Source organism: Lutjanus erythropterus, chromosome 6 (genome assembly GCF_056507025.1).
Source record: "Lutjanus erythropterus isolate fLutEry1 chromosome 6, fLutEry1.hap2, whole genome shotgun sequence".
Classification (NCBI taxonomy): Eukaryota; Metazoa; Chordata; class Actinopteri; order Lutjaniformes; family Lutjanidae; genus Lutjanus; species Lutjanus erythropterus.
In genome coordinates, this window is record NC_139322.1 from 20950550 (window position 1) to 20974911 (window position 24362).

At 42.9% G+C, this 24362-nt stretch overlaps 1 protein-coding gene across 1 annotated transcript in view; it reads left to right on the forward strand.

The window, feature by feature from the left end:
- Window positions 1-4382: 4382 nt before the first annotated feature.
- lgr6 (leucine-rich repeat containing G protein-coupled receptor 6) overlaps window positions 4383-24362 on the forward strand; it is a 54986-nt gene continuing 35006 nt past the window's right edge. The window contains exon 1 of the mRNA XM_084721132.1: window positions 4383-5087. Coding sequence (XP_084577258.1) covers window positions 4831-5087 — 257 coding nt within the window. The 5' untranslated portion in view covers window positions 4383-4830. The remainder of the gene's footprint in view (window positions 5088-24362) is intronic.

The following is a 24362-nucleotide window of genomic DNA, read 5'->3' on the forward strand; positions in this document are numbered from 1 at the left end:
TTGGGGTTAAAAATATTTCCACATCACACAGAATCAGGCAAATTTATAGATGCCATTTTTAAGTTTCTGTGTGAGGCAAGAAGGTATGCTCAGTGTGAGATTAGCCTTGCTAGAGTCTAGTCTGACTAATAGATATAGACTGCAGGTGTAAGCCTGCAATTGGATACGTGTCTCAGGTGGCATTCGCCTTATTCACTATCTGCCTTTTCAAAGTTCTCCATTGCTAAGAAAAACAACAACTGCTGAGCTAGCAACCTACATGCTGGAAATATCAAATTTGTACCTGCATTGCTAATGGTAAGAACTTAAACAAGCTAGCAGCTGTTATCTTTTCTATTGCATTGAGTTAGCCCTTTTAATGTCAGGGCTCGCCGCCCGATGTGCAATTGTTCCACCAAAACACGTTCCCCCGACAGAAGGCTAGTTTTGCCTACCTCTGCTAAAAAATACATATACTATTAGCTCTATGTCTTAGCTTCCAACAAACTATTTTATAAACCAATTTTAAATGCATTTCTCCCCTCTGTGAAGTCAAATCAGCTGCTGCAGCAATGTCATTATGCACATAGGAATGAACTTTCTCCCCCCACAGGAACAAACTGGATTACAAAGACTCACATTTAACCTTACACACATCCATCAGAACTGTCAGAACAGGTGCAATCTGAACAAATACGTTGCTTACTTTTGGAGTGCTGTTTGCATGTTTGTGATTTAGGGGAAGAACGATGACAGGCGAGAAGAGGATAGGAAGAACAAAATAGAGAGAGAGACAGACAGACAAAGAGGGAGAGAGACAGGCAGGCGACCAGACATGCAGGTTTTTACAGTATGTATGTTTTAGGGCTCCCCCGGGGCCAGACAATTAAAGAGCATTTAAAAAGATGACAGAGCTCTGCGCCTAAGAAGGAGAGAGGTGGAGTTTGCAGGTGTATGAAGAGTGTGTGCATGTTTTTGTGTATATGCATGTGTGCCTGTGGCAATGTGTGTGTGTGCTGTATGTGGGTGTACTGAAAGATCATGCAAGGTGTTCCTGAAGAGTCTGTTTATCTGCCTGCTTGCATTTGAGGAAAGCCTTTGCAAAGAAAAAAAACATCCGTATAAAACTCTGAAATTACTTGAAAACAATTCATGCAGCATTTTGTAACTGACAATAGACAGAGAGAGCGACACTGGACATTTCACTACAAAGAGGGAGAAAAGAGAGAACAGAGAGAGAGCCTGAGAGAGAGGGAGACTATGTGAAGAACAGCTCTGAAAGAGTTTTTGTGGGGCCATAACAAAGGCCCCTCAGAAAACACAGTGGCATAGGAATGTTAATTAATTAATGAGAAACTATTCAGCCTACAGAGAATGGTGGAGAAAGAAAGACAGAAGGAGAGAGACGGAGAGACAGAAAGACCGGCCGGAGGGGTAGACAGCCTCAAACTGGGTGCAGAGACATTCACAACTGTGTAGTTTTTATTTTTCAAGTAACACAGTGTGCACTTATTCAAGGTCAAGTTTCTATGCAACATTTTTTCATAGCCTGTTTAGGGAGTCTGAGTGTCATGAATTTCAAAGTTGCGTCTTTGGTCTTGTCTTTGCATGTGTGCGGTTGTGTGCATGTAACAAACTGCCGCTGTCAATGGAAAGCTCCTCAAGCCTCGGCTTTCCAGGAACTCAAAAAACAGCCTTGTTCTCCACATTGACTACCACGCATTTTTGAGCTAATCCAGTGACGTTTGAAAAAATTTTATGAGCCGAAGTGGTTGTCAGATTTTATCAGCCCATGGAAAGCCAAGTAATCCCTCTTGTAAAACATGAAAATCAGCAAAACTAGAGTTATGGGGTGTGATTTAATACTTTAACCTCATTAAGGATTTCCTCTCAATTTCTAAGATGTTTCACAATCATCAATCCATGTAGTGTTTTATTGTAGTATTTTTTTCTGTTGGAAAAAATCATGATCTCACCCCAGTTTTAGCCTCAATGTGCTGGTTACCAATGTCTTTTAGAATCCATTTTAAAATAATGGTCTTACAAGGCTTTACATGGCCAGGCGCCACAATATATCAGTGACCTCCCAACTCCTTACTGTCTAAAAAGGCCTCTAAGATCTGCTGGCTTAGGCCTGCCTGCTGTTCCAGAGTCCAGGTTAAGTTCAAAGGGTGATCAAGTGGTACTGCTGTACTGGCACCTCAGATCTGGACCAGACCTCCAGTTAGTATTCTATCTGCTGAAACCGTTACTGCTTTTAAATCCTGTCTTAAAGCTCCCATGAAGTCAAAATTGACGTTTAAGTGCTTTAACCACGTATGACTTGCACTATACGTCACCAGTACGTCTGTGAGTGATTTGTGGATACTCTTCTGTATTTTTAAGGATATTTCAAAGTTTGTCTTTTCCTGGGCAATTATAAACTGTTGATGACTGATCAACATTTGTGTCCAGTAAAACGCTTTCTTACTTAAGGTGCAGCGGAGCAGGGAAAGAGAATGCATCCATTCATTGGAGCAGAATGAAATTTCTGGTGTCACTTTACAAAATCATAACTTCATAACTTTATTTACTGATTTGGGTGAAAGTGGAACAAAAGTGTCTTCTGGTTTCCCGTCTGATGTCATTTGGCTGCTGAGCTTCAGCTCTTGCTGATTTAATTATAGAGTATCCTGATGGCCTGATAGCTTTAGCTTACTAATTGCTCAAGTAGCTAACCGTAAGTGTTTGCTACCATTAGCGGGCAACAGAGTCGGGTTCAGCAGCCTCCCAGCGAACACGGCTGGTCACCAGGATGAACACAGCCTCTGAGACCGACAGGTAAAACAGTACCAAGGTTGTTTACAGAGTTTCCTGATGGAAAGATTTACCTGTTGCTAAGTGAGGTTAAGTCCTAACTGCTGCTAGCCCAGTTAGGCATGACTCAGTCCTGGGCTGCTGGGAGCCCAACCCAGCCAGAAAACAGCCTCGGTGCTGCAGCCTATTTCTAGGAAACACGTAAGCAATACTCGCTAGTACTCAGCTAGCTGTTTTATGGGAACTTTACACATTTTTATAGACTTTTCTATAGACTTTTAGCTTGAGTGCTAGTCCTATTTGTGTACATAATACAGCTGTGGTATGTAACCACACGATTTTCCATTTATTTTAATAGTTTCACTAATTTGACTTTTTGGATGATTAATTTATACATTTCTTCTATATAGTCATTTAATGTGCTTTAATTTTATGTTCTTGCGTTTGTCTTTTATATTCACAATTGTTTCAGTCTTGTCTATGGGAAGCATGTCATACTCTTCGTGTGAAAAGTGCAATACAAATAAAATTATATTTATAATTATTATTACTACAGCTTTTATTGCTTAGTATTTGCCGTTGGGACATACTGAAATTTAACAAGAGGAGTGAATAAAATCGGCACTGCTTTGAAAGGCAAGCCAGTTTTTCTTTCTTTGATTTGTTATAATTATAGAATGCATCATTAGGTGGTTATGCAACATCCTGTACTTACAGGTGCACAGCATGTAAAGCTTAGTTGTGTAACATATGAAGCAGAGAGTCTAATTTGATAGCATTCTTGTCCAGCTGTATATGGCCCTCATTTGTCCGCCTCACTGTATTAGGAAAGTTTTAATTTCAACACTAAATCTACACAGGCAAGAATTATGTGCTGTAATAACAGAGAGGAAGGCCGGATGAGATTATTTTCAAGATTATGTGGAAAACCTGCAAGTGAGCACAGATAGACTGTGAAATAAAGACAGGCTTTAGCCCGAGGCAGCTGACACTTCTTCACAAATCCACACTCTTCTCTCTATAGACCGGAGTGTGTGCATGTGAAATGGATATGTGAGCTCCTTTGCGCCAGTCGCTTATAATCTGTTATTTTCTATGGGTGTCCATGTGCATGTGTGCATGCATGCAAGGCAAAGCGAGCGTGCATGTGTTTCTGTGCGCGTACGATCGCGACATTCCAGCAGCAGAAACCTGAGAAGGTGTGACTTACGAGACACTGGATTCTGCTCTTTCTGGGGACTGAGGGGTGCTGAAGTGTCAGAATTCCAATTTCCTCCAAACAGTCACTCCCAGTCACACACTCTGACCCTCTGCATCGCTCTCACACGGCCAAACACACTCTGCTGCCTTCATTCTTATCCTCAAGAGCTTGCTTTTGCCCCTTCCTCTGTCTTTCAGCTATAAACACTGTCTCTCATTTTCTCTCAGTTCCATTCATAAGGTCCCACAAGGAGAAATCTTGTCTCACACCACTGTACTACACTGCCACCCCCCTTTCTCTTCGTCAAACTAAACACTCACTCTTTCTCTTCACATTGAGCTTTCAGGCAAAGTAAAGCAGGGAGGAAAGGAATAGAGGGAGAAAGAGAAGAGGGAAGAGTTTGAGAATCGCGGGCCCCTCCTACTTTCCGGAGATGCTCCAGCCCATCCCTAAATTGTGGGCCAATGAGGGTGGCTCATTCACAGCTCATGCGCTCCTTCTACAATAGGTAAGGAGAGAGAGACAGAGAGATATATACAAGGAGAGAAAGAGTGACTGTGTTTGGGGGAGAAAGACGGTGAGGGCAGAGTGGAAGGGAAGAGGGGAAAGAAGTTAGAGCAGAGTTAACCCCGGGGGATGAAGTGGTGACTGAGAAAAGAGGAGAGATGAAGACATAGAGCTTGTGACAGGGACAGATTTACAGTGAGGACAACCTGCACAGGAGAAAAAGACAGTAAGGAGGCTTTTGAGGAGTATTTGGAAAAGCAAGGAATCACTGGATCCACCTCACTTCATCAAAGCTGCCTGAGAGGACAAAAGAGAGCGTGACAAGGCAGAAAACCCTACAGGTGTAGATGCAGGCAGGTGGACAGTCAGACATGCTGCCTGTGCTTCTGCTTCTCCTCTGCATGGCTGGAGGTGTTCGGGGGTCAGCCTCCGGAGTGTGGGGGTACGGGAGGGTCCAGGACAGGCAGGGGTCAGCTGCGGTGGCAGCACCGCTGTGCCCATCTCCGTGCCAGTGTGAGGAAGATGGAATCTTCGTCATGGTGGACTGCTCGGAGTTGGGACTATCATCTGTGCCAGCCAACCTCAGCCCTCTCACCACTTACCTGTGAGTAACTCGTTTCCTGGGGGTGTTGTCTTGTCTAATTTCACTTTAACCTTTCCACAGGCCTCTAACTGTATCCTGACTACTTCCTTGACCCAAATCATCCTTTCTTTTATCTCCACTTTCATTCTCCTCCCTAACTTCTTCTCTTCACCTCCAGTTCATCATATTCCAATGCCAATTTGTTGTATATGCCACTCTTGGTTACCAGCTGCTAACGCTGATCATTAATTTGTAATTGAGAAAAAAGCTACTTCATGCTGCTTGGATTATAGCTGGGATTCCTCTTTTAAAAATAGAGCAGAAGCCAACAGTCGGTTGGATCATGTGTGACCAGGAAACAGCAGCAGAACCAGCATGTAGATAAAAACGGACAGGGGCAGAGTGGGAACATGTATGTGTGAGAGTGTGTGCGTTGACCACTATGGCAAAATTACTGGACCACTTCTTTCAGTATCAGGTTTCCGAGCGCCAACTGGAGACATACTGTGAGAGTATGTGTATGCATGTGTATGTAAGTGTTTTTGTGTGTGTATAGTATGTGTATGTGTGTGTGTGTGTGTGTGTGTGTGTGCAAGCTGCAAGCACATGACAGAAGCATATGTTTGAAAGAGGAAGTGTTTGAACACAGATGTCGAAATGAATGTGAGGTTTAATGACAAGTTTTATGCCACTAATCTGTATCTGATGATGCCAAAACTCAGTGGTTAAACGTATAGAAATTGTTGGCATGTGACCTGGAAAACACTAACGTGATTTTCTATTTTCCTTTGCTCAATAACCTGACAAAGTCGCCTCTTTGAAGGACGTAATGTGCAAAAAGTGAAGAAAAGTTAACATGATTTTTAAATATGATTTGTGAGCATGTGTTTGAAAGGCTGGCCGGTGAAGTGACATTTTCTGTAAATACTATTAAAAGCATGATCATTAACATTAATCATTAAGAGTTTTTACTGTAATGAGTTGCAGGGATTAAGGCCAGCTCGCCACCAGCACAATAAGAGCAGCTTTGGACTTATATTATGTAAAACACATGAGATGTGAGCAGTTACTTACACCACCCTGCTGTGGCGTGCAGCCAGATCTTACAAATTGCTTCACTGCGTAAGCCTCTGTGGACAGATTAGAGACAATTTGTGATAACTGATATTGAAGTGATAGAAGTCAAATCCAGGAAACAGGGTGTGATAGAGCAGTTGCTCACTAGGGGCTCTACAAGTATTGCAAGAGTGGTGGGACAGATTTCAGAGGGAGTGAGGGAAAGATCAACAGTTTATGTAGCAAACGACTGTAGAAGAGACACATAAAAGACAACTCCACTTGAATGATGCCCCGACTCTTTGGCTGTGATGGGAGTCTGCGATGGCCAGATTTCATTTCACTGTGTTCCTTTGAAAGTTAAAACACATGTAGAGTTTATGGAGGTGAATTACAGTCTCGAACTCTATCCAGGAATCACTCTACCTATGAGAACGTCTGGTGGTTGGCTCGACAGTGGGGCACGTCTCATGGCTAAGACAGCACAAAGAAGCCCATTTTACACAAATCCCACTAACAACTAATAACATCTGGCTTTCGTCTTCAGTGGGCATTCAGTGCAATCGGCATTCAGTCCTGATAGGGCTGGGTATTGTTTAAAAAAATAACAATAACAGTACCAATACCAGTACCCCTAAAGTGATACCAATACCGATGGAGTACTTCATTTAATAACTTTTTTTGAAAGAATACTTGTAGTGACTGGCTGCAAGAAAAAACATACAAATAGTCATGTTTTTCTAGATCTGGGCACCAGAAGGATTGACTGCAGGTATCATCTGACTGGAGAAGTTTTGATACTACTGCCACTAATACCCAGCCATGAGTCCCGGGTCAAATTATGCTGCATCAGTCACAGGTTTTATCGGCTCCAACTCTGATTGGCGGTTAAGTAAACACCTTGGTGGACATGCTAATTTTTGCTCACTTTTGGTGAAGGCAATGGATGCTTGTCGCCTCCATCAGTAACCTCTGTGATGACCTTTTCCATACACTTGTGCTGCTCGGCTTGACTTGGTTTGACTCAGTACGTCAGCAGTTAAGTGGCTGCAAAACAGCTGCACATTGCACACCGTTATTTTATTACTTAAAAGCTTTTATTATGATGCAGCACAATCAGGAAATGTTGGGTTTCCATAAGCAGTAACTTCTCACAACTCCTATCAGCTGAAAGCGAACATAAAACAGTAAAATAAGGCAGATACCTGAAAGTTCAAACAGCGATGCAGGAGAGAAATTAAACTTCAAACCACAGAGCTTCAGTCAGAAGCTACAAAAGTACTGAGAGCCGAACACATCTAAAAACTTCTTTATCTCTGCTCCCCTGCACAAACATAAGTTGAGTCTCAGCTTTCCAGCACACATCAGAAAATACAAAAGGCAAACAGAATAGAACAGAAAGGCAAACAGGCCTACTGGCAATGAGAAATGGGTTAATCGCATCTTTAGCAGGTTTAGCTGTGCTTAAAAAACCTGCATGTATATGCTAATTTTGATGTAAAAACGGTATCATACACAAGGAGGGATGAATCTGAGAAGGACAGTGTTGTGCCCCACTAAAATAAAAACAGTGATGACCTGAGACTCCCTCTGTGAAAGTGTACACTGCTCTTAACTGCTCCATGCACACACACAAACACACATCATTCCCTACAAACACAAGAGTAATTGTTCATTTCCCCTCGTTACCTAACAGTGGAACTGGACCAATTAGTGAGTTTGAGGGCTGATTTAGAATAAGATAAATAAACTCAGCGACCAACCGCACACGCCCACACACACAGCATAGCGCTGCAGTGGGGAGGAGATGGGAATATAGGACAGCAGGAGAGATGCCGCTACAAATTAAGATAGAACATCAGGAATCACAGATTTCTCTCTTGCCTCGCTGATACAAATCATCAAACACAATCAAAACAACCTCTCCCTCCTCACCCTGCCCACATGCATACACACACACACACACACACACACACACACACACACACACACACACACACACACACACACACACACACACAAACACACACACACACACACACACACACACACACACACACACACAACCCAGAGCCGAGCACAGCAGGCTACAGTTTCTCATTTTGTCTTGGGGTATAAAAGGTTACAACAGCGGAGAGCCGTTCCAATCCTCACCAGGATCTGTCGAAGTGTCCAGCACGCCCCGCTGTGCTGTGCAGGCTGGATTAGCCTCTCAGCACATACTGTGGGCTGCCGAGGTCACAGGGATTTGCTTGGGAACAGTCCACATTACAAACCACATCCACACAACGCTGTGAAAGTGTATGACATCATTCACCCGTGTCATCTGAGAGCTCTTCAAAGTGAGCGCAACTGTACGTGCTATAGTGACCGAGAGGGCAATCCAGGCTATGCATGATTCACTCCATTTTCTAGAGTTTATTTGCACATTTGGATGACCCCGCTGCACATGGGTCAAAACATAATGGAACACCAATCAATAAAAAAACTCAATACAGGTTGACTTTGCAGAGGAATTTAACTCTTCAGGAAGATGCTCCGAGCAACTCAGAGGAGAGTGGGTAGAGATTTATGACAATAATCGTTTCCATGGGCAACTCATGAAATGAGCTGTCATGTGAGACGCTTTGAAAGACCTTCTCTTTGATATCAGATTAGAGAGGAAAAACAGTGCCCAAGGGTTTGTGTCTGCATGTGTGTGTGCATGTGTGTTGAGTTTGAGAACACTGTGTACAGTACGTATATTAGAGGTTAGTGCTGTTTTATGTGTAGCTATATGAGAGATAACTTGTCACAAGAGAGGGCTTCACAGTGACACAATGTCTGTCACAAATGTTTGCTCGGAGCAAATGAATTACTCAACTGTCAACTTGGCAGACTAGGGCTGCTCTGACTAAAAGGTTTCCTAGCTGACTAGTAGCCATTAGTTCAAGATATTAGTCAACTAGTTGTTGCATTCTTATGATTTAATTACTTAAATGTGAATTTGTTTGCAGTGATTGCTGAAACCATATAAAAAGGTTTTTTTCTAGATCTAGAGTACCAAAATGACTGACTGCAGGTGTTGTTTGACTGGAGAAGTTTCAATACTACTTGGTACTGGGTTATTTCAGTTGATACCTAAAAGCTAATAAATATCAATACCCAACCAAAGTTTCAACACATTATAACATCTCAAACAACAAATCAGAGCTTTAATGGATCAGAGGTTTACTGAACTACATCTGCCTCTGGTGGGGATTATCAGCCATATTAAAGGAAACACCAAGCGTATAACCGGCAGAATCCCGTATTTTGGATCTGACTACATGAGTGTCTCAAAAAAGAAATGAAACCTCTATCACAACAAGCTGAGGACAGTGAAAACTGCAGCTATTGCAAAAACATAAGGATCATTGGCTTGACGGAAGGTGTGGAGGGACAACAATCAGTTGCATACTTTGAATCCTGGCTCCCCAAGCCATTGGGCCTGAAAACCAAATCGACAAGTTAACTTGCTACAAAGTCGCTCCTCAACCGCTTCATGGCCCTCCTGTCCACACTAGAACCTGTCATGTCTTCAGAGTCCTGGTCAGAGCTGCTGTAAATAACCTCACTAGTGTATTCCCAGACGTCAAACTGGCCTCCATCAGTCTTGCAGGTTGTGACCCAGTCTAAGAGGACTGCTAATTGAGCTTACTAGCTAACGGCAGCTACTTCACAGTTAGCAGCGGTGCACTGGTGACTTCAGTGGCGGCTGAGGTTGGTTTATTTGACCGCTGACTTGGCTATAGTTCTGGTTCTCATTCTGACGACACTCTTTGGGCCTGAAAACCTCCCCCTTCAAAGCCGCTGTGCAAGCGGTGTAAACAAACACCAATTTCCCCTGGTGCAGTTAAGTGCAAGTGCCCCATACTGTTACGAGAGAAAAGGTCCGTGTTGCAACTGTTCCCTGATACTTTCGTTCGGCCCTATTGACGAGGCACAGCTCCTGAATGGAGTTTGAGGTGGGATTTTTCTCTGTGACTCACAAATAAATGACTGAGACTCTTCTCAGTCAGCGACGATTTAGTCGACTGTTAGGGGGCAGCCCTATGGCAGTTCTTCTACATATTTAAAATAAGAGAGTTAAATAAGGAATTTGTTCATGACTTGCCTGGCATGATATTTGAATATAGACTGTTTCTAAGGTTGTCAGGTGTTTACACATCTTCTAACTTCCCACATTAGTCTTAAGTGTGTGTATGTGTAAGAGGAAAGGAGTGTGTGTGTGTGTGTGTGTGTGTGTGTGTACATCATACTGTATGTGGGTCCAGGGCTGCTCTGTGACTGGAGTTGAGCAGCCATTAGGTGATGCTTTGTGGTAGCGGTGAGTGCGGTGAACTTCTAACGGTGTTTTGGCCGAGGCCAGGAAACCACAGCTAGTGCATTACCAGACAGAGGAAAACCAAGGAGTGTGTGAGTGCGTGTGTGTGTGTGTGTTTGCATGTGTGTGTGTTTGAAGACCACCCAGACTGCTGAGGGAATTTTTTTTTTTCTATCCAGTGGAGGTGAAGCAAGAATGTAAGAAAAATGGAGAGAAGGAAGATGAAGAAAAAGGGTGAAAATTGTCAAGGAGAAAGGAAATTGGGGATTGAGAAATGTGTACTGGAAGAATTTGAAGACTCAGTTTAGTTTAAGCACACACACATCGCACACATACTGTACATACACATACAGGAGACAACATCCTGTCCCTGTACGGTGACCGTGACTGTAACAGTCATGTGCGTGTCATTTAGCCATTATGTTGATGGAATGATTCCTATCATGAGCAACCGGGGGTCACACTGTAAACATCATGTCTGAGAGACAGAAATTGTAAGGGATGGAGGGTGGAGGGGGATTTGAGGGGGAAAAATGAACAAAAATAGTGTGTTTGTGTGTGTGTACTGTCAGTGGAGGGTCCTCTATACAGCAGCTATCAGCTCCAGCATCAGTGTCCTGGCTCCAGACGTCTATGGTAGCCCCCCGCCTCAACTGCGCTCCCCTCCCCACGCTCTCTGTCTATCCTTCCTCCCCCCACCTATTCTCCTTTCCTCACCTGTTTCCTCTGCCGGCCTCCTGCATATACAACCAGATTCCACACATTAAACTGCTTGAGTGTGCACTCTTATAAATAAAGGTGTTAAATAGAACCATAAAGCGTTCTTCCCCTTAAAAGAAGCATGTTTGGTTCCTGGTGGAGCCTTTTATAAAGGTTCACCTTGGAAACCTTTCAGAGCGTTCTCCCTGGAACCCAACATAAAGGGCTGCACAATTAATTGCAATATTATCGAAATCGTAATAGCGCCAAGACCAAAAACTAAATCACAGAACAAGAACCAAATTGCGACTTTTTGAAAAAAAGAAAAATGTGTGTGAAAACAGCCTTATTATGAGTGCTGTATAGATGCCCAGGTTCACAAATCTTGTTCTCTAGATGAAAGAAAACACAACTGTCACATCATTATGATTTTAATAGTTTTTGTTTAGTAATCATGATACAAAAATGATCATTTCTACTACTATTGCATATTGCAATTGCAATTTCAGTCCAAATAATTATTATTCATTCATCATTATTACATTTTTACCATATTGCGCTGCCCTACCTAGAACCCTCTGTGAAAGATTTCACCCAGAACCCTTTCTTTCGGTTCTATCTATAACCCTTCCACCTCTGAAGGGAGCTAACACAAACCCACCCAGGGAGTTCTACTGAGAACTCTTTTATATTTTAAGGGTTTTGTCTAGAATGTACTCAGGGGGTTCAACTGAGGATGCTTTTATATTATGTGTATCTTATCTTTTCAGGAATTAAACTGAAGAACTCTCTTTTATGTTTTTTGGATGAAAAAGGTTCTTAATGGAACCCTGAGTCTTACTAAGAAGCCTTGCAAACCCCTTCTTTAAAAAGTGTTCTACCAAAACAAATGGTTCTGGGTAGAACCTCAGACCTTCAGGAAGAACCCTTTTGGAACCCTTATTTCTAAATGTGTGTGTGTATTTGGAGCAGGTGTTGAGGCTGGTCATGCAGCACTAAGTGTAAATGTACAATCACTGATTTGCAGTGTGCCTCTTAGAAAATCAAAATGAATGCTTATAGCTCAGGGCAGCAGAGCGAGAAAAGTGGAGGGTGTGTACCCAGGCCAAATGGTGTAAATGTTTTCAAGGTGTGTATATGTGTGTGTGTGTGTGTGTGTGTGTGTGTGTGTGTGTGTGTGTGTGCGTGCGTGTGTGTGTGTCGGTTGTGGGAGGAGGTGGTTTGGCTACCAGCCAGCTAACTATCAGCTGTGATCAGAGTTGGGGAAGAAAGTTACGCACTTTTGATTACACAGTGGAAGAAAGCAGTGACAGATGTCATTATAGTTAATCTGTTCTACTTAAAAGGTTTCAGAAGGAGGATTTTACCTCATTCCTTCCTTTATTCTGTCTGCTCATCCTTTGTTTATTTCTTCCCTCCCACAAAATTTCAAGTGTTTTCCTCAAAGTGCCAATTCTTCAGCCCTCTCCTAGATTCTCTGGAGGCCCCACGTTGAGCACCAGCAGAAAAAGCCACTTGGGTCCTGCTACAAAAGTGATATTTATGCCAGCAGGGTGTTGGAGAGAAGGGATAGGCAGTTAGCTTTGGATAGTGCAGCGGTTTGTGGTTTCCTGAGAGCAACCTGGGAGGCTTTTAAATATCGCTCAGGGACAGACGGCAGGTAGGCAGGTAGAGGACAACAATGGAAACAATGACAATTCTCTAGGGAGCGGCAGGCAGAGAAGACACAGAGGCCATAGTGTGCTCTGCCGCTCCATATCCTGTCCTTTAGAAACAAGCAGAAAGCAATCACGACACAAGATCTTGAAGGGAACTAGGGTGGAGGAGGTGGAGATCAGGAAAGTAAAGTGGAGAATGCACATCAGTCTGCATGTGGACAACAGTGGTCGGTGTTTGTCGGGGTCAGACCTGTGGCCGCTGACCGATATGTAGATCTGGATGTTTCGTGCGATAGAAGCGTGACACGAGTGTGACACGTCGGCCTGGAATGTGCTCCCTGTGACGTGTGGTTGAGGGGTGAAGGGCTTCTTCTGATTGAGAGGATTCAGAATGCCTGCATGGCCCAGATTCCTATTCAGCCCCTTTCCAACCCTGGGAATCTATGGGAATGTTTGTGTGTGTGTGTGTGTGTGTGTGTGTGTGTGTGTGTGTGTGTGTGTGTGAGGCATGAATCTGTGCAAGTGCACCAGCCCTCTCTTTTCCACTACAGAGAAGGCATTGTCTAATCTGGGGCCAGGCCACGACAAATGTCCCTAACTGCTCTAGTGCGTGTGCATGCATATGAGTAGGTACACATGTGCATCCATGACCTGTGACTCTGCAAGCTGTCATTTGTCATTGTCAGTGTAAGTGCTTATGTCTAGATAACACATTCATGAGACTTATCAAATCTGTTGTTTTTTAAAATCCATTTTCAACTGAAACGGAGCAGATTATTTTGATCAAATATAAAATTCCACCACAGTTTGCACCAAACAAGATCCTCTCATGTTGTTAGAGTTGGGCGATATGTTAAAATTTTCCAAACGATCATCATCAGCCCATCCATCAGCGATAAGCGATATCTTCGACCACCCTCCCACCTCCTCCTGTCCTCTTGGGTCTTAACTGGGAGATGTGCGCAAACGGCAAATTCACTATGTTACACATGCTGTGTACATTCATTACATCCAAGAGACAAAATAAACTCACAAAGTGTCTAGAAATTACATGTTCTCACACTTAATTTCCATTTTAAACGGAGAAATACAACCATACACCTTGTGAATTCAAGTTTCTCTTTTTTACTGAACTAAGACGACCTTAATTGGCTCGTTAACTTCTCAGAAAACACACTTAATTTATCTTTGTTAGTCTGTTCACTCTTCCAACAATCACCAGCTCTGGTTTGGTCAAAATAAATCCTTAATTCACTGCATGAAAAGAGTGTAAAGAGTCTGACTCTGCAGGCTGTTTCCCTCTCACTCGTCACCCAGTCTAGGTCACTCATGGTCGGTTGAGTGGGTGTTTACAACACAGCTGGTGCAGAGCAGAGGCCAATTGTTATTTACATTACAATTCTTTAAAAAGATAGCCTATATGGTATCAAGTGTGATATAATGGTCAATAAGCTACGTTGTGTTGTATTTTAAGTGTTGCTTCTTCTTCAGACACATATGAGACTCCGCAAATAGGCAGGGGAGGAGATTAAAACACTGTTAAAATTCTGGCTTTGATTTGAATTATTGAAATTGAAATTGAAACTGAAACCTAATAAATCCACATATTTGTCTTGAATGAAAAAAACAAAAAAAGTTAGTTTCAGACATAATGGAGAATGTTTACATGAGTGGTGAGAGCAGTGTATGTAGGACATACCTCTGTGAGTTCCCCCTGTACCTCAACATGGTTCTGTCTGTCTCTGCCTGCCAATCTGTGTGATCGCTGGCCAGGCCTGCTCACTAAAGTGGCTCATGTGGGGCTGGCAGTGTGCAGGTGATGACTAGTAAGAGCTAATGATACTTAATGCTCTTTCCAACAACACACACATGCACACACCCACAAGACCCCCATGTGCACATTACACACAAGGAAACGCACTGCCTGAGCATGGATGTATGTAATGCTTGCTTGCACATACACACACACGCGCGCACACACACACACACACGCTGACTTAATGATGGTTAATGCCGTATCCAATCCCCCTGCGCAGCATCAAAGCGTCCCACAGAGCAGTGCTGATACAGCGATGCTCGCAGGGATTAGGTTGAGAGAATGGACCACTGGGACGGGAGTTAGGTAAAGGGAACAAAGGGGCAATCACAGACACACTTAAATATCACACACATGTGCACACACCTCAGGGCACACACAGGCACACATAGCATGTCCAAATGGGTGCTGCACAGGAAAGACCAGAAAGTAGGAGAGAGGATGTAGAAAACAGAAGTTGGAGAGATGAATGAAGCAGGGAGAGGAAGAACGGAAAGGACTCTTAATTTGGAGGGTTAGGTTAACTGAATGCAGAAACAGCAGTCGGGTCACCATGGTGGCATAAGGCAATAGTGTAATTCTTGCTAAGACCGGACACTTCACAGGTGTGTTTTCCATCTGCTGTAGAGGGAGGCTGCAAGGAACTCTGCCACTGCAACTGCAGCCAGACTTACTCACGTCTCTATTACATGTCTGAGAAGGAGCAAAAGAGGAAATCTGGACTTTTTACATGCGTGGCAAGAGGCCAAACTAAATCTCTTTAAACCAACAGCAGCCACATGTCCTCATCAGCATGGGGTAAGATTTCATCAAGTGCTGATCTAAGATCAGGTCTAGATGTTATCCGCGGGTACTGTTAAATATACGGAGCAGATGAGCGGATCATAGATCTGTGAGTGCAGCAGTAAAGGAGCAGTGAGCCAGCAGTGGATTTTAGCGGTCTTCTAACTAGATCCAGTGTCCTCCTGTTTCTGCCATTCAACCAAATGAAGTCATAATAGAGCCTGACACTAATACTCATCGGGTTTCATTTACTGTTGTATCCACTGCTGAGAATCTGCCGAGAATCAGTGTGCAGGAAAGAACACCTCTCTGTAAGAGATACCCTTTCAGGATGTGTGGAAAAGTGGTGAAATTTGTAACCCTTTTCCACACATCTTTGCTGTTATTTCAACAGATCTCAGTGGCGCGTGTTTGTCCTGTGCTCAAGAAACATTTCCTTTGTGTGGAATTAACTGTTGGCTTCGATTTGGAGAGAAACAAAAACTGCTTTCAGGCACATGTCATGTAACAAACATTGAGGGGGGAAGTAACATAGTATGAGTACTTCCTTTGCTTTCCTTGACTTTAGTAGAGTTTTCAGATATCTATACTTTACTTCAGTATCTATTTTTCTGACAACTTTTAACTTTTACTCCCTACATTTTAACCAGGGTTTTTGCAGGTTTCAACAAGTTAAATTTAAGAAATTGTAAAACCATTCTGAAAGCAATTTAAGACCAATTTCATATTTATGCTGGCGAAAAAGTACAAAAGATATGAAAGAATATTGGAGTCCTGGAACTTAACGAGTGTAGAGTGGGTCACGCTGGGGCTGGACTTGTTGGTGTTGCTCCTGATGTGAATACAGAACAATATTGTGCGATGGTATGCATTTTCAGGTTGTGCATTATGGCAACTTTATGTTTTTCTGATTTCTCATGTGTCTCTTTATACCCATCATCCTAATGGGAGTGTTTCTTGCACAAGGTGCAGCAGGCTTCAAATCTGTTATTTTGAGCTTGTACTGCTGGTTTTGTTTTGTAGTTTTGTTGCAGTGTGACCAATACAAATACGTATTTACCAAAAACATGTGTAAAAGTGTGACTGAAGTTAATGCAATGCAAATGCAACTTCATAATACAATCATGTTTTAAAACCTGTCAAAACTGTTTTTATTTTTAACATTTTAAGGCCCAAAATTCAGATTATTGTATTTTAGACATTTTAAGGCTTTTTAAATTAGATTAGATTTTAGTTTAGATTGTTATTTCAAACATGTTAAAAGAAAGTATGAAAAACAAACAAACATTCAGCAGACATAAATAATTCAGTTTTTGAAGGACCTACAAGAAGCAAGAAGGGACACTTTTTACTTTTATGCTAGGAGTACATTACAGAGCTTCACTTTTACTTGAGGGAAGAACTTAAATCAGTTCTTCTACTTTCACTTTCAGTCTTTTTGTTTTTTTTACAAGTGCAGAAACAGAATTTAAAACATTATGATCAACAGAAGAACAAACTGCAGGTCTAATGAAGCTTTTCCACTGGACATCTTTTCTCTGCGGTAGAGTCTCCATCTCGTCTGTTTCATCTTGTTGTGTGTTTCACATTGTTTCGTGTGTGTGCCTGATATGCACTGATGGATGCACAAAAGAATGATCATGTGTTCCATTTATTTTGAAATTTGTCTTGATGTTAGAAAGGTGGCAAACAATGATGGAAAATAAATAAATAATTCCTCTCAAATGCATTAAGACTAAAATACTGTTTTCAAATTGTAAGGATATTTGTGTTAATAGGAAGTAAAAGGTTGTTAGAAAGTACAGGCACCTAAAAAATCTACTTAAGTACTGTAACAAACTATTTGTACATCATTATTCCCTACATCTGTGTGTACTTTTGCCACCTCTGCCAAACATACATGAAAGTTGGACAAAATATAAAAGTCAAAACAACATATTAGTGGACTAAGGGCAGGGCTATGAATGCCTTTCTGCCTTCCAGAGCTATGTCCTACCCACAACAGCTGCCTGTCAGTCCTGTCCACATGTTGGAGGCAGTTGTATGTTGTGTAGTGCCGACTGTTCCAACACTTCCTGTTCCATTACCGAAGTGCTTGACCTTTCACCCCCCTCCCCTCTGTCTCATGACAGGGTGTGTGTATGTGTGTGTGGGAGGACAAGGAGCGGACATAGAGTGTGTACGTGCACGTGTGTATGTGTGTGCACGGTACACCGGGGTATGAATAAGTCCCAGAGGGCATGAATATGTTTCCCATGACATGGCCTCAGACTAAACAGCCGCTCTCTCCACCCAGACATCCGCCTGTCATTCTCCCCTAAAACCGCAGCGAGCGGAAAAGAGCACAAAACATGGGAACACAAATACACAGACGCATCTCCCTTTTCTGTCTCGTTATCTCCTCCCTCCCCTCTCTGTTTCTCTGCTCTTTTGTGGCCGAGTCCTCCCCGTGGCCCTCCTTGTCCAGGTGAAAGATTTCTCCTCGCCCTCTCCCTCGCTCTTTGTCCCCCATGAATGAGAGAACGAGAGAATAAGAGAGGGAAAGATAAAGAGAGAGTGCCTTCGGACACAAAGGGCAGTGTACCCCTCCCAGGAAGTCTGGGAGAGAGGGAGAAAAAAAACACACACATCTTTAGAGGAAGGAGGAGGGGAGGACAGCATTGTGCCCTCCTTCCTGACTCTTTGTGTGTGTGTGTTGATGCCTCTGTGTGTGTGTGTGTGTGTGCAAGCTCATGTGTGACCACGAGAGAAACTGAATGCCAAAGCAGTTAGTCTATTCAGATAGAAAACACACTCAGACCTCACCCTCACACACACTCTGCTCTCTCTGTCAAACACACACACACACACACACACACACACACACACACACACACACACACACACACACACACACACACACACACACACACACTAATGCACACAACCATTTAGGCCCTCTTTAAGGCGGCGCCCGAGCATTGACTACCAGTTGTATTGTGTGGAATAAAAGATCCTCTTTCATCATGGCCTTAACTGTTTCAAAGAACTAAGCGGAGAGGATCAGACTGGCTGAATCCGACTGAAGACATTACTGTCATAGTTACAGTAAAAGACAGCCAAGGTGTGGTTCAAGCAGCGCTAATGCAGAACTCCTACCCTCGGGGCACGGCTCTGGTTGTTGATTTCTACTAAAGATCTATTACTCTAATGTTCCTCAAAGATAAGCCGCCTTCAAAGGTGCAGAGCTTAAAGCCATTATTGGCTGTTTGTTTGCTAAGAGTCTCCACCTGAGCGAGAGAGAAAGGGATTGGCAGGGGAGGCAAGAAGAAAGAGAAAGAGAGAGGAGGAAGTGAAGGGAAGACCTCCTCAGGGTATGACTCTAAGTGATTGTGTATGTATGTGTGTATATATGTGTATGTTAAGGATGTGCACGATTAGTCGACTGAACTACTAAATGTCGCTATACCCTTGTTAGTCTGAAATACTAATTGGTTAAACTAATTATTGATATTCTATTCATGCACAACACCAGTTAACTGCACTCGTAGAAATAACGGTTCTTCAAGGGTACTTCCTGAAGGGCTAGTTCTTTCTAATATAAACCAAAGAACCCTTTGTGGAAAGAGTTCTTGAAGGATCGTTTAAATCCTTCAAGAACTTTTTCGGCAAGGGTTTGTCAAGGGCTCTGTATAACATAATATAAAAGAGTTAAAACCCTTGGATTATAAAAAGCGTCTCAGTAGAACACCCTGGGTGGGTTCCACATAAAACCCCTGGAATATAAAAAGGTTATTGGTAGAACCTCCTGAATTTGTTGTAGATAAAACCCGTGGAGTATAAAAAGTGTCTCGCTAGAACGCAATGGGTGGGTTCCAGATAAAACCCATGAAATATAAAAAGGTTCTTGAGAGGGTTTTGGGATGGTTCTAGATATAACCCTTTAGGCTGGGTTCTAGGAAGAACCCTCTGAAAGGGTTACAAATGGCACCTTTATAAAAGGTTCTACGAGGGACAAGAAAGGATTCTCCTACTGAGACAAACAGAGGAATGCTTTATGATTCTTCTTTACTTAACAGTGCATTCAAGATGTTATCTAGTGTGGGCTGGAGCCCCGGCAGACAGCAGTCCCTCCTCTGCCTGTGCTGATGCCTGGATGTTGTGGTAAACAGTAAAGTGAGACAGATAACACCTGGTATAACCATTGCGGTTTGGCAGTATTTTCAGCACAGGCATGTGGACGTTAACCTGCAGGGAGAGCTGAAGTGAGAGCTGCTAGCTGCTGGTGCTAGCATAGCTTATGTTACCCACACTGTGTGGCAGCTAATGTTACAATGTTATTATGACCCTTTTACCCACAGATGCTGTGATCCTGCTTAGTCTGAAAAGACAACACAGTTGGTGAGCTGTTGTCATGTTCTGTAGGAAAATGTGCAATAATCATAATGCACAGCACAAATCGGCACAAATTCCAGCAGCATTTAAAAACACAGTTTGGTTATTGAAGAATGTGATTAACAGCTTCAAATGACTTTTAATACATGCAATATTTTTGGAGACTGTTTAACTTCATTCATTTATAAATTGTGGTCAGTTTGAACTGTTTTCTGAGTGTTTTCTGAGTGGTCGACTGGTCTAAATTAAAATTACCTTTTAATTGACAGAGAAATTAGTGGCTAGGAACATCCCTAGTGTATGTGTGTGTATGTAGGAGAGAGAGTCATGAAAAACATCCCTCTCAAGGGCAACAGTGTAACCCTGCTTGTTTACATGCTTTCGTCTGCTTTGTTATGTACTGTACCTGCATGCAATTTTATGCTTGAGCAACATGCCAGAAACTTTTTCCATTCAAGATTTTTCTTTTCTACTTTGAGACAATGAGCACTCTCCACAGTGAAATGTATCAAGTCATCTCTCCTCTGCCGGCTCCTGCACGGCTTTGTCTGACTGACACATTTCACCATTGATGATAGAGACAGACACCTGACTGCTGATGGCATCTGCCCCACTCTGAGGGTATATTCACTCGCTGGGGTGGTCTATCATCCGCACCACAAAAGCCACCCGGAGCCAGGAGTGCGCGCACGAGTGCCTGTGGATGTAGCGTGGGTGTGTGTGTGTGTACTTCTCTGTACATAAACAGGGGTGTTTCTCATGTGATGTGGCCAGTTGTTTTGCTGCGCTAAATCACCAGCTCTTGTCAGAAATGCTTCCAGTCTGAAATTGGCTACAACGGAGCTAGGGGCACATTGACACCCACACACACACGCTTTGATCACAGGGCCGATAACATACTTCAGTAGTTCTGTTGACGGTGAAGAGGAAATATGATAAATCACATTATTGTAACTACTGGACTGTGTAACCCCATGAAATCTCCAATTGAAATTTGAAGCAGAGATGAGGAGGGAAAGAAAGAGTGAGTGTAAGCGATAGAGTGGCATAAGAGAGAGAAGGGAGAGAAAAGGGCCAAGGCTGATGAATGGAAATGTACCTCTGCTTCTTCATGCTTCCGTTCCCCCCTGAAGACAAGCTCCTTGCCATGGTTACTCTATCAATCACAGCATAAAGCAGTCAAATATCCAGTGCTGTTACCTTTCTTCTTGTGCCAAACCTTCCTCTCTTACATTCACATGCACACAAGCGTACACACACACTCACACACTGAAAAATCTATCAGAGCACATTGTATATCTGAAACTCATGGAACGATGCAGGCAATAGGATGGAAAAATGCTGTCCAACTGCTGCAGAGTTTGATCACAATTTCACATACGCTACTGTGCCTAAAGGGACAGTTAACTCCAAAATCAAAAACACAAAAGCACATAACTGTAGTGCCGTTTATCCATCTAGACTGTTTTGGTGTGAGTTGCGTGGTTAGCTGGCTTCTCTTTTCAGCAGGTTCTACCTAGAACCCATCTATGAAAGGTTCCGAAAAGTCCCCTTTTCATCAAATTAGTTGTGGTTCTTGAGCAAGTTCTCAAGATTCTTGGAAGCTTGGTCCCAGCAGGAGAACCAGCCCACGTTTCCAACAATTTTGAGCGGAGCAACTGTAATGAAGGCTCGTCATCAACAGAGGGCGCCCACTTTGGTTCTCAAGGAAAACCTGCTAGTTTTTGTTCCAGCTGAGAACCAACATTTCAGGTTCCAGAATAAGTTATGTTTGGTGGAAATGCTCAGAATGGTTCAAAATTCCGTAGTTGAACTGGAACAGGGCTGGTTCCATGTTGGTGGAAAAGGCCTGTTGGGGATGGTCGAACAGACAACCATTCTATGGTGTAATGGTTGCATCTAGAACCGTCCCTGAGGATTCTATCAAGAACCTTTTCTTCTTTTAAAGGTGGCAACAAGAACCAACCCCATTGATTCTACTGAGAACGCTATTATTTTGTGGTACAAAGAACCCTTGACAAACCCGTGATGAAACAGTGCTTCAAGGATCTCAACAATCCTTGAATAAGTCTCTCTTTTAGGGTTCTTTGGATGAAAAGGGTCCTTAATGGAACTCTTAGTCATACAAAGAACCCTTGATGAACCCTTTCTTCAAAAAAGGGTTATTCATGGGCAAATTGTTCTGGATAGAACCTCAGCCCTTCAAGAAGAACACTTCTGGAACCCTTATTTCCAAGACTGAGTAGAGTGAGTAGTGGTAAATTCTCCTATAGAAAGAAAACTGTTCCTATATGAAACTGCTCACAACAATATTTGTGGATTATCTTGAGTAACAAGTCATGATTTCTGAAAAGAGACATTGCTGTTGAATTTTTCAAATGTATTTTTTTTGCGCCTTAAGTACCACAAGCCGCTTTAGTTCCATCATATTCAAGAGGAGGCAGACTATGTCCTACATCCAATTTCTCCAAAACGGGGGATCACTAATGGCTTTGTCAGTCATTCTGCAGGTTCAGGGTGGAAGGGGGACAAAAAGAACAGTTAAGAGTCACATTTATGAGTGTGTTTGTTGAGGAATGAGCACGGGTCCTCATGTGTGCATCCTCTGCTCCAAATACTGCTTTGCAGTTTTTAGTTCATCATTCAGCCGCAGACGGAGATCTAAGGGGAGGAGGTGGCCTGTGTGCCTCTGGCAGTTGAGAGATGTGTCGTCCTGTGACTAATATCAGGCTGCTTTCTTGACGCCACGATGGCCAAGATAGGGCAGGATGGTTCCCTACTAAATACTCACACAGGAAAAATAAAGAGAAGAAACCACATGGACTTCCATTCTGTCCCTCACACACACACACACACACACACACACACACACACACACACACACGCACACACACTATTATTCTTATTAATATTATTACGTGGTCACAGCGGATGGCCACCCACCCTAGAACCTGGAATGGAAGTCCATGTGGTTTCATTTCTTTTTCTTTAAGTGGCTAAAATACATTTTGCTGCTGACCCCATCGCCAGCACTATATTGTTTAGCTTCTGTGCTGGTGCTCCTCTCAGCTTCTCCAAACTTGGGGAGTGCCGAATACCTCAAATAGCCCTTCTTCAAATGATCCAAACTATCCCTTTAAGTTGGTGAAAATAGTTTGGTCTCTGTAAATAATATTCTAAAGTGTACAGTTTAGACCTGTTCGATATGAAAAGTGCCTTGGGATAATTATTCCTGTGTTATGACAAAATTATTATTATATAAATTATATAATTATAAGTTATATGAATAAAGTTGACTTGACTTGACTTGACTTGATACACACACACACACACACACACACCCAGACCCACAAAGCAATTCATTTCCATGCCTCGGCAGCATCTATGAATGATGTGGTGAAAGCATGACCAGGAACTGTACCCACCACATCTGCAGGCTCACTGGAAAACAATAGGGGTGTGAAAATGAGCGACAGACATCTCACCACACACACCGCAGTCACCTATAAATGGAAAAAAATATTATACTGCACACACAGACACAGATACTGACGCACACACTTGCACTCAGTCTCCCTCTCTGTCACACAGCACACACACACACACACACACACACACACATTAGAGATGCCCATAAAATGGGGACACATAACCCCAGTTCTAATTGTGAAACTCCCATACGCTGCGGAGCCTGCAAAATCTTTAAGCGCTCCCTTTCTCATTTCTTTTGCGGCCCGTTTATTTGCGCTGAAAATATCTGCACGTCGCAGCGCCAGCCGACACAATGCACATGTGGTAGTCATCAATCATAATTATCATGGTTTAAAAAAGCCACAGCTGTTATTTGATTTTAAAAACAAGCCATAGCGCAGTGCCTTCCAACGATACGTCAAGTTGTCAGCGGAGGCCTTGGCCTGCACAGCAGAAATGTCTCTCTCTCTCCGACTTCCCAATGAGCTCGCTGGAGAGCACAGCCGAGCTGAGCTGCATTCAACCTTTCCCCATGACTCACCACTGTGTGTCTTTATTTTTAAACATTTTCTCTCTCCATTGCTGCGTGTTTATTCTGTCTGAGTGAGGCCGCTGTTATGGACTTCACACAACGTTTGTTTATGGCTTCTTTAATCAGGACCAGATAATGGAGAGTTGTCTCCATCTGTGGGCGCATCCCAAGAAGCTGATGTGTGTGTCTGCATGTATGTGTGTGTTGCTATGTTTTAATGATCCACCCTGAATGTTCCAATAAATATTTTTCTCAGTAAAATATTAGTACACAGGCGGTGAATAGGATTAAGGTGTGTATGTGTATTGTTCATGAGGCCCCATGAGGCGATTGTGTGCTTCCTGTGTTATGTGTGATGTCACCCAGGCTTGATTATGTCAGTTGGTTTACTGTTACTGCCGGCTGTGTCATCTCCATGGCAACTTTGTTATCACTTATATTTACCTCTGACTTTAATCAAGCAGTATAGTGCATTACACTTGTTGTATTCATTCCCAAATTACTGCCTGGAGCCTGAGCGGATTGTGCCAAAACTGGGACAAACATGATTCATATGACATCA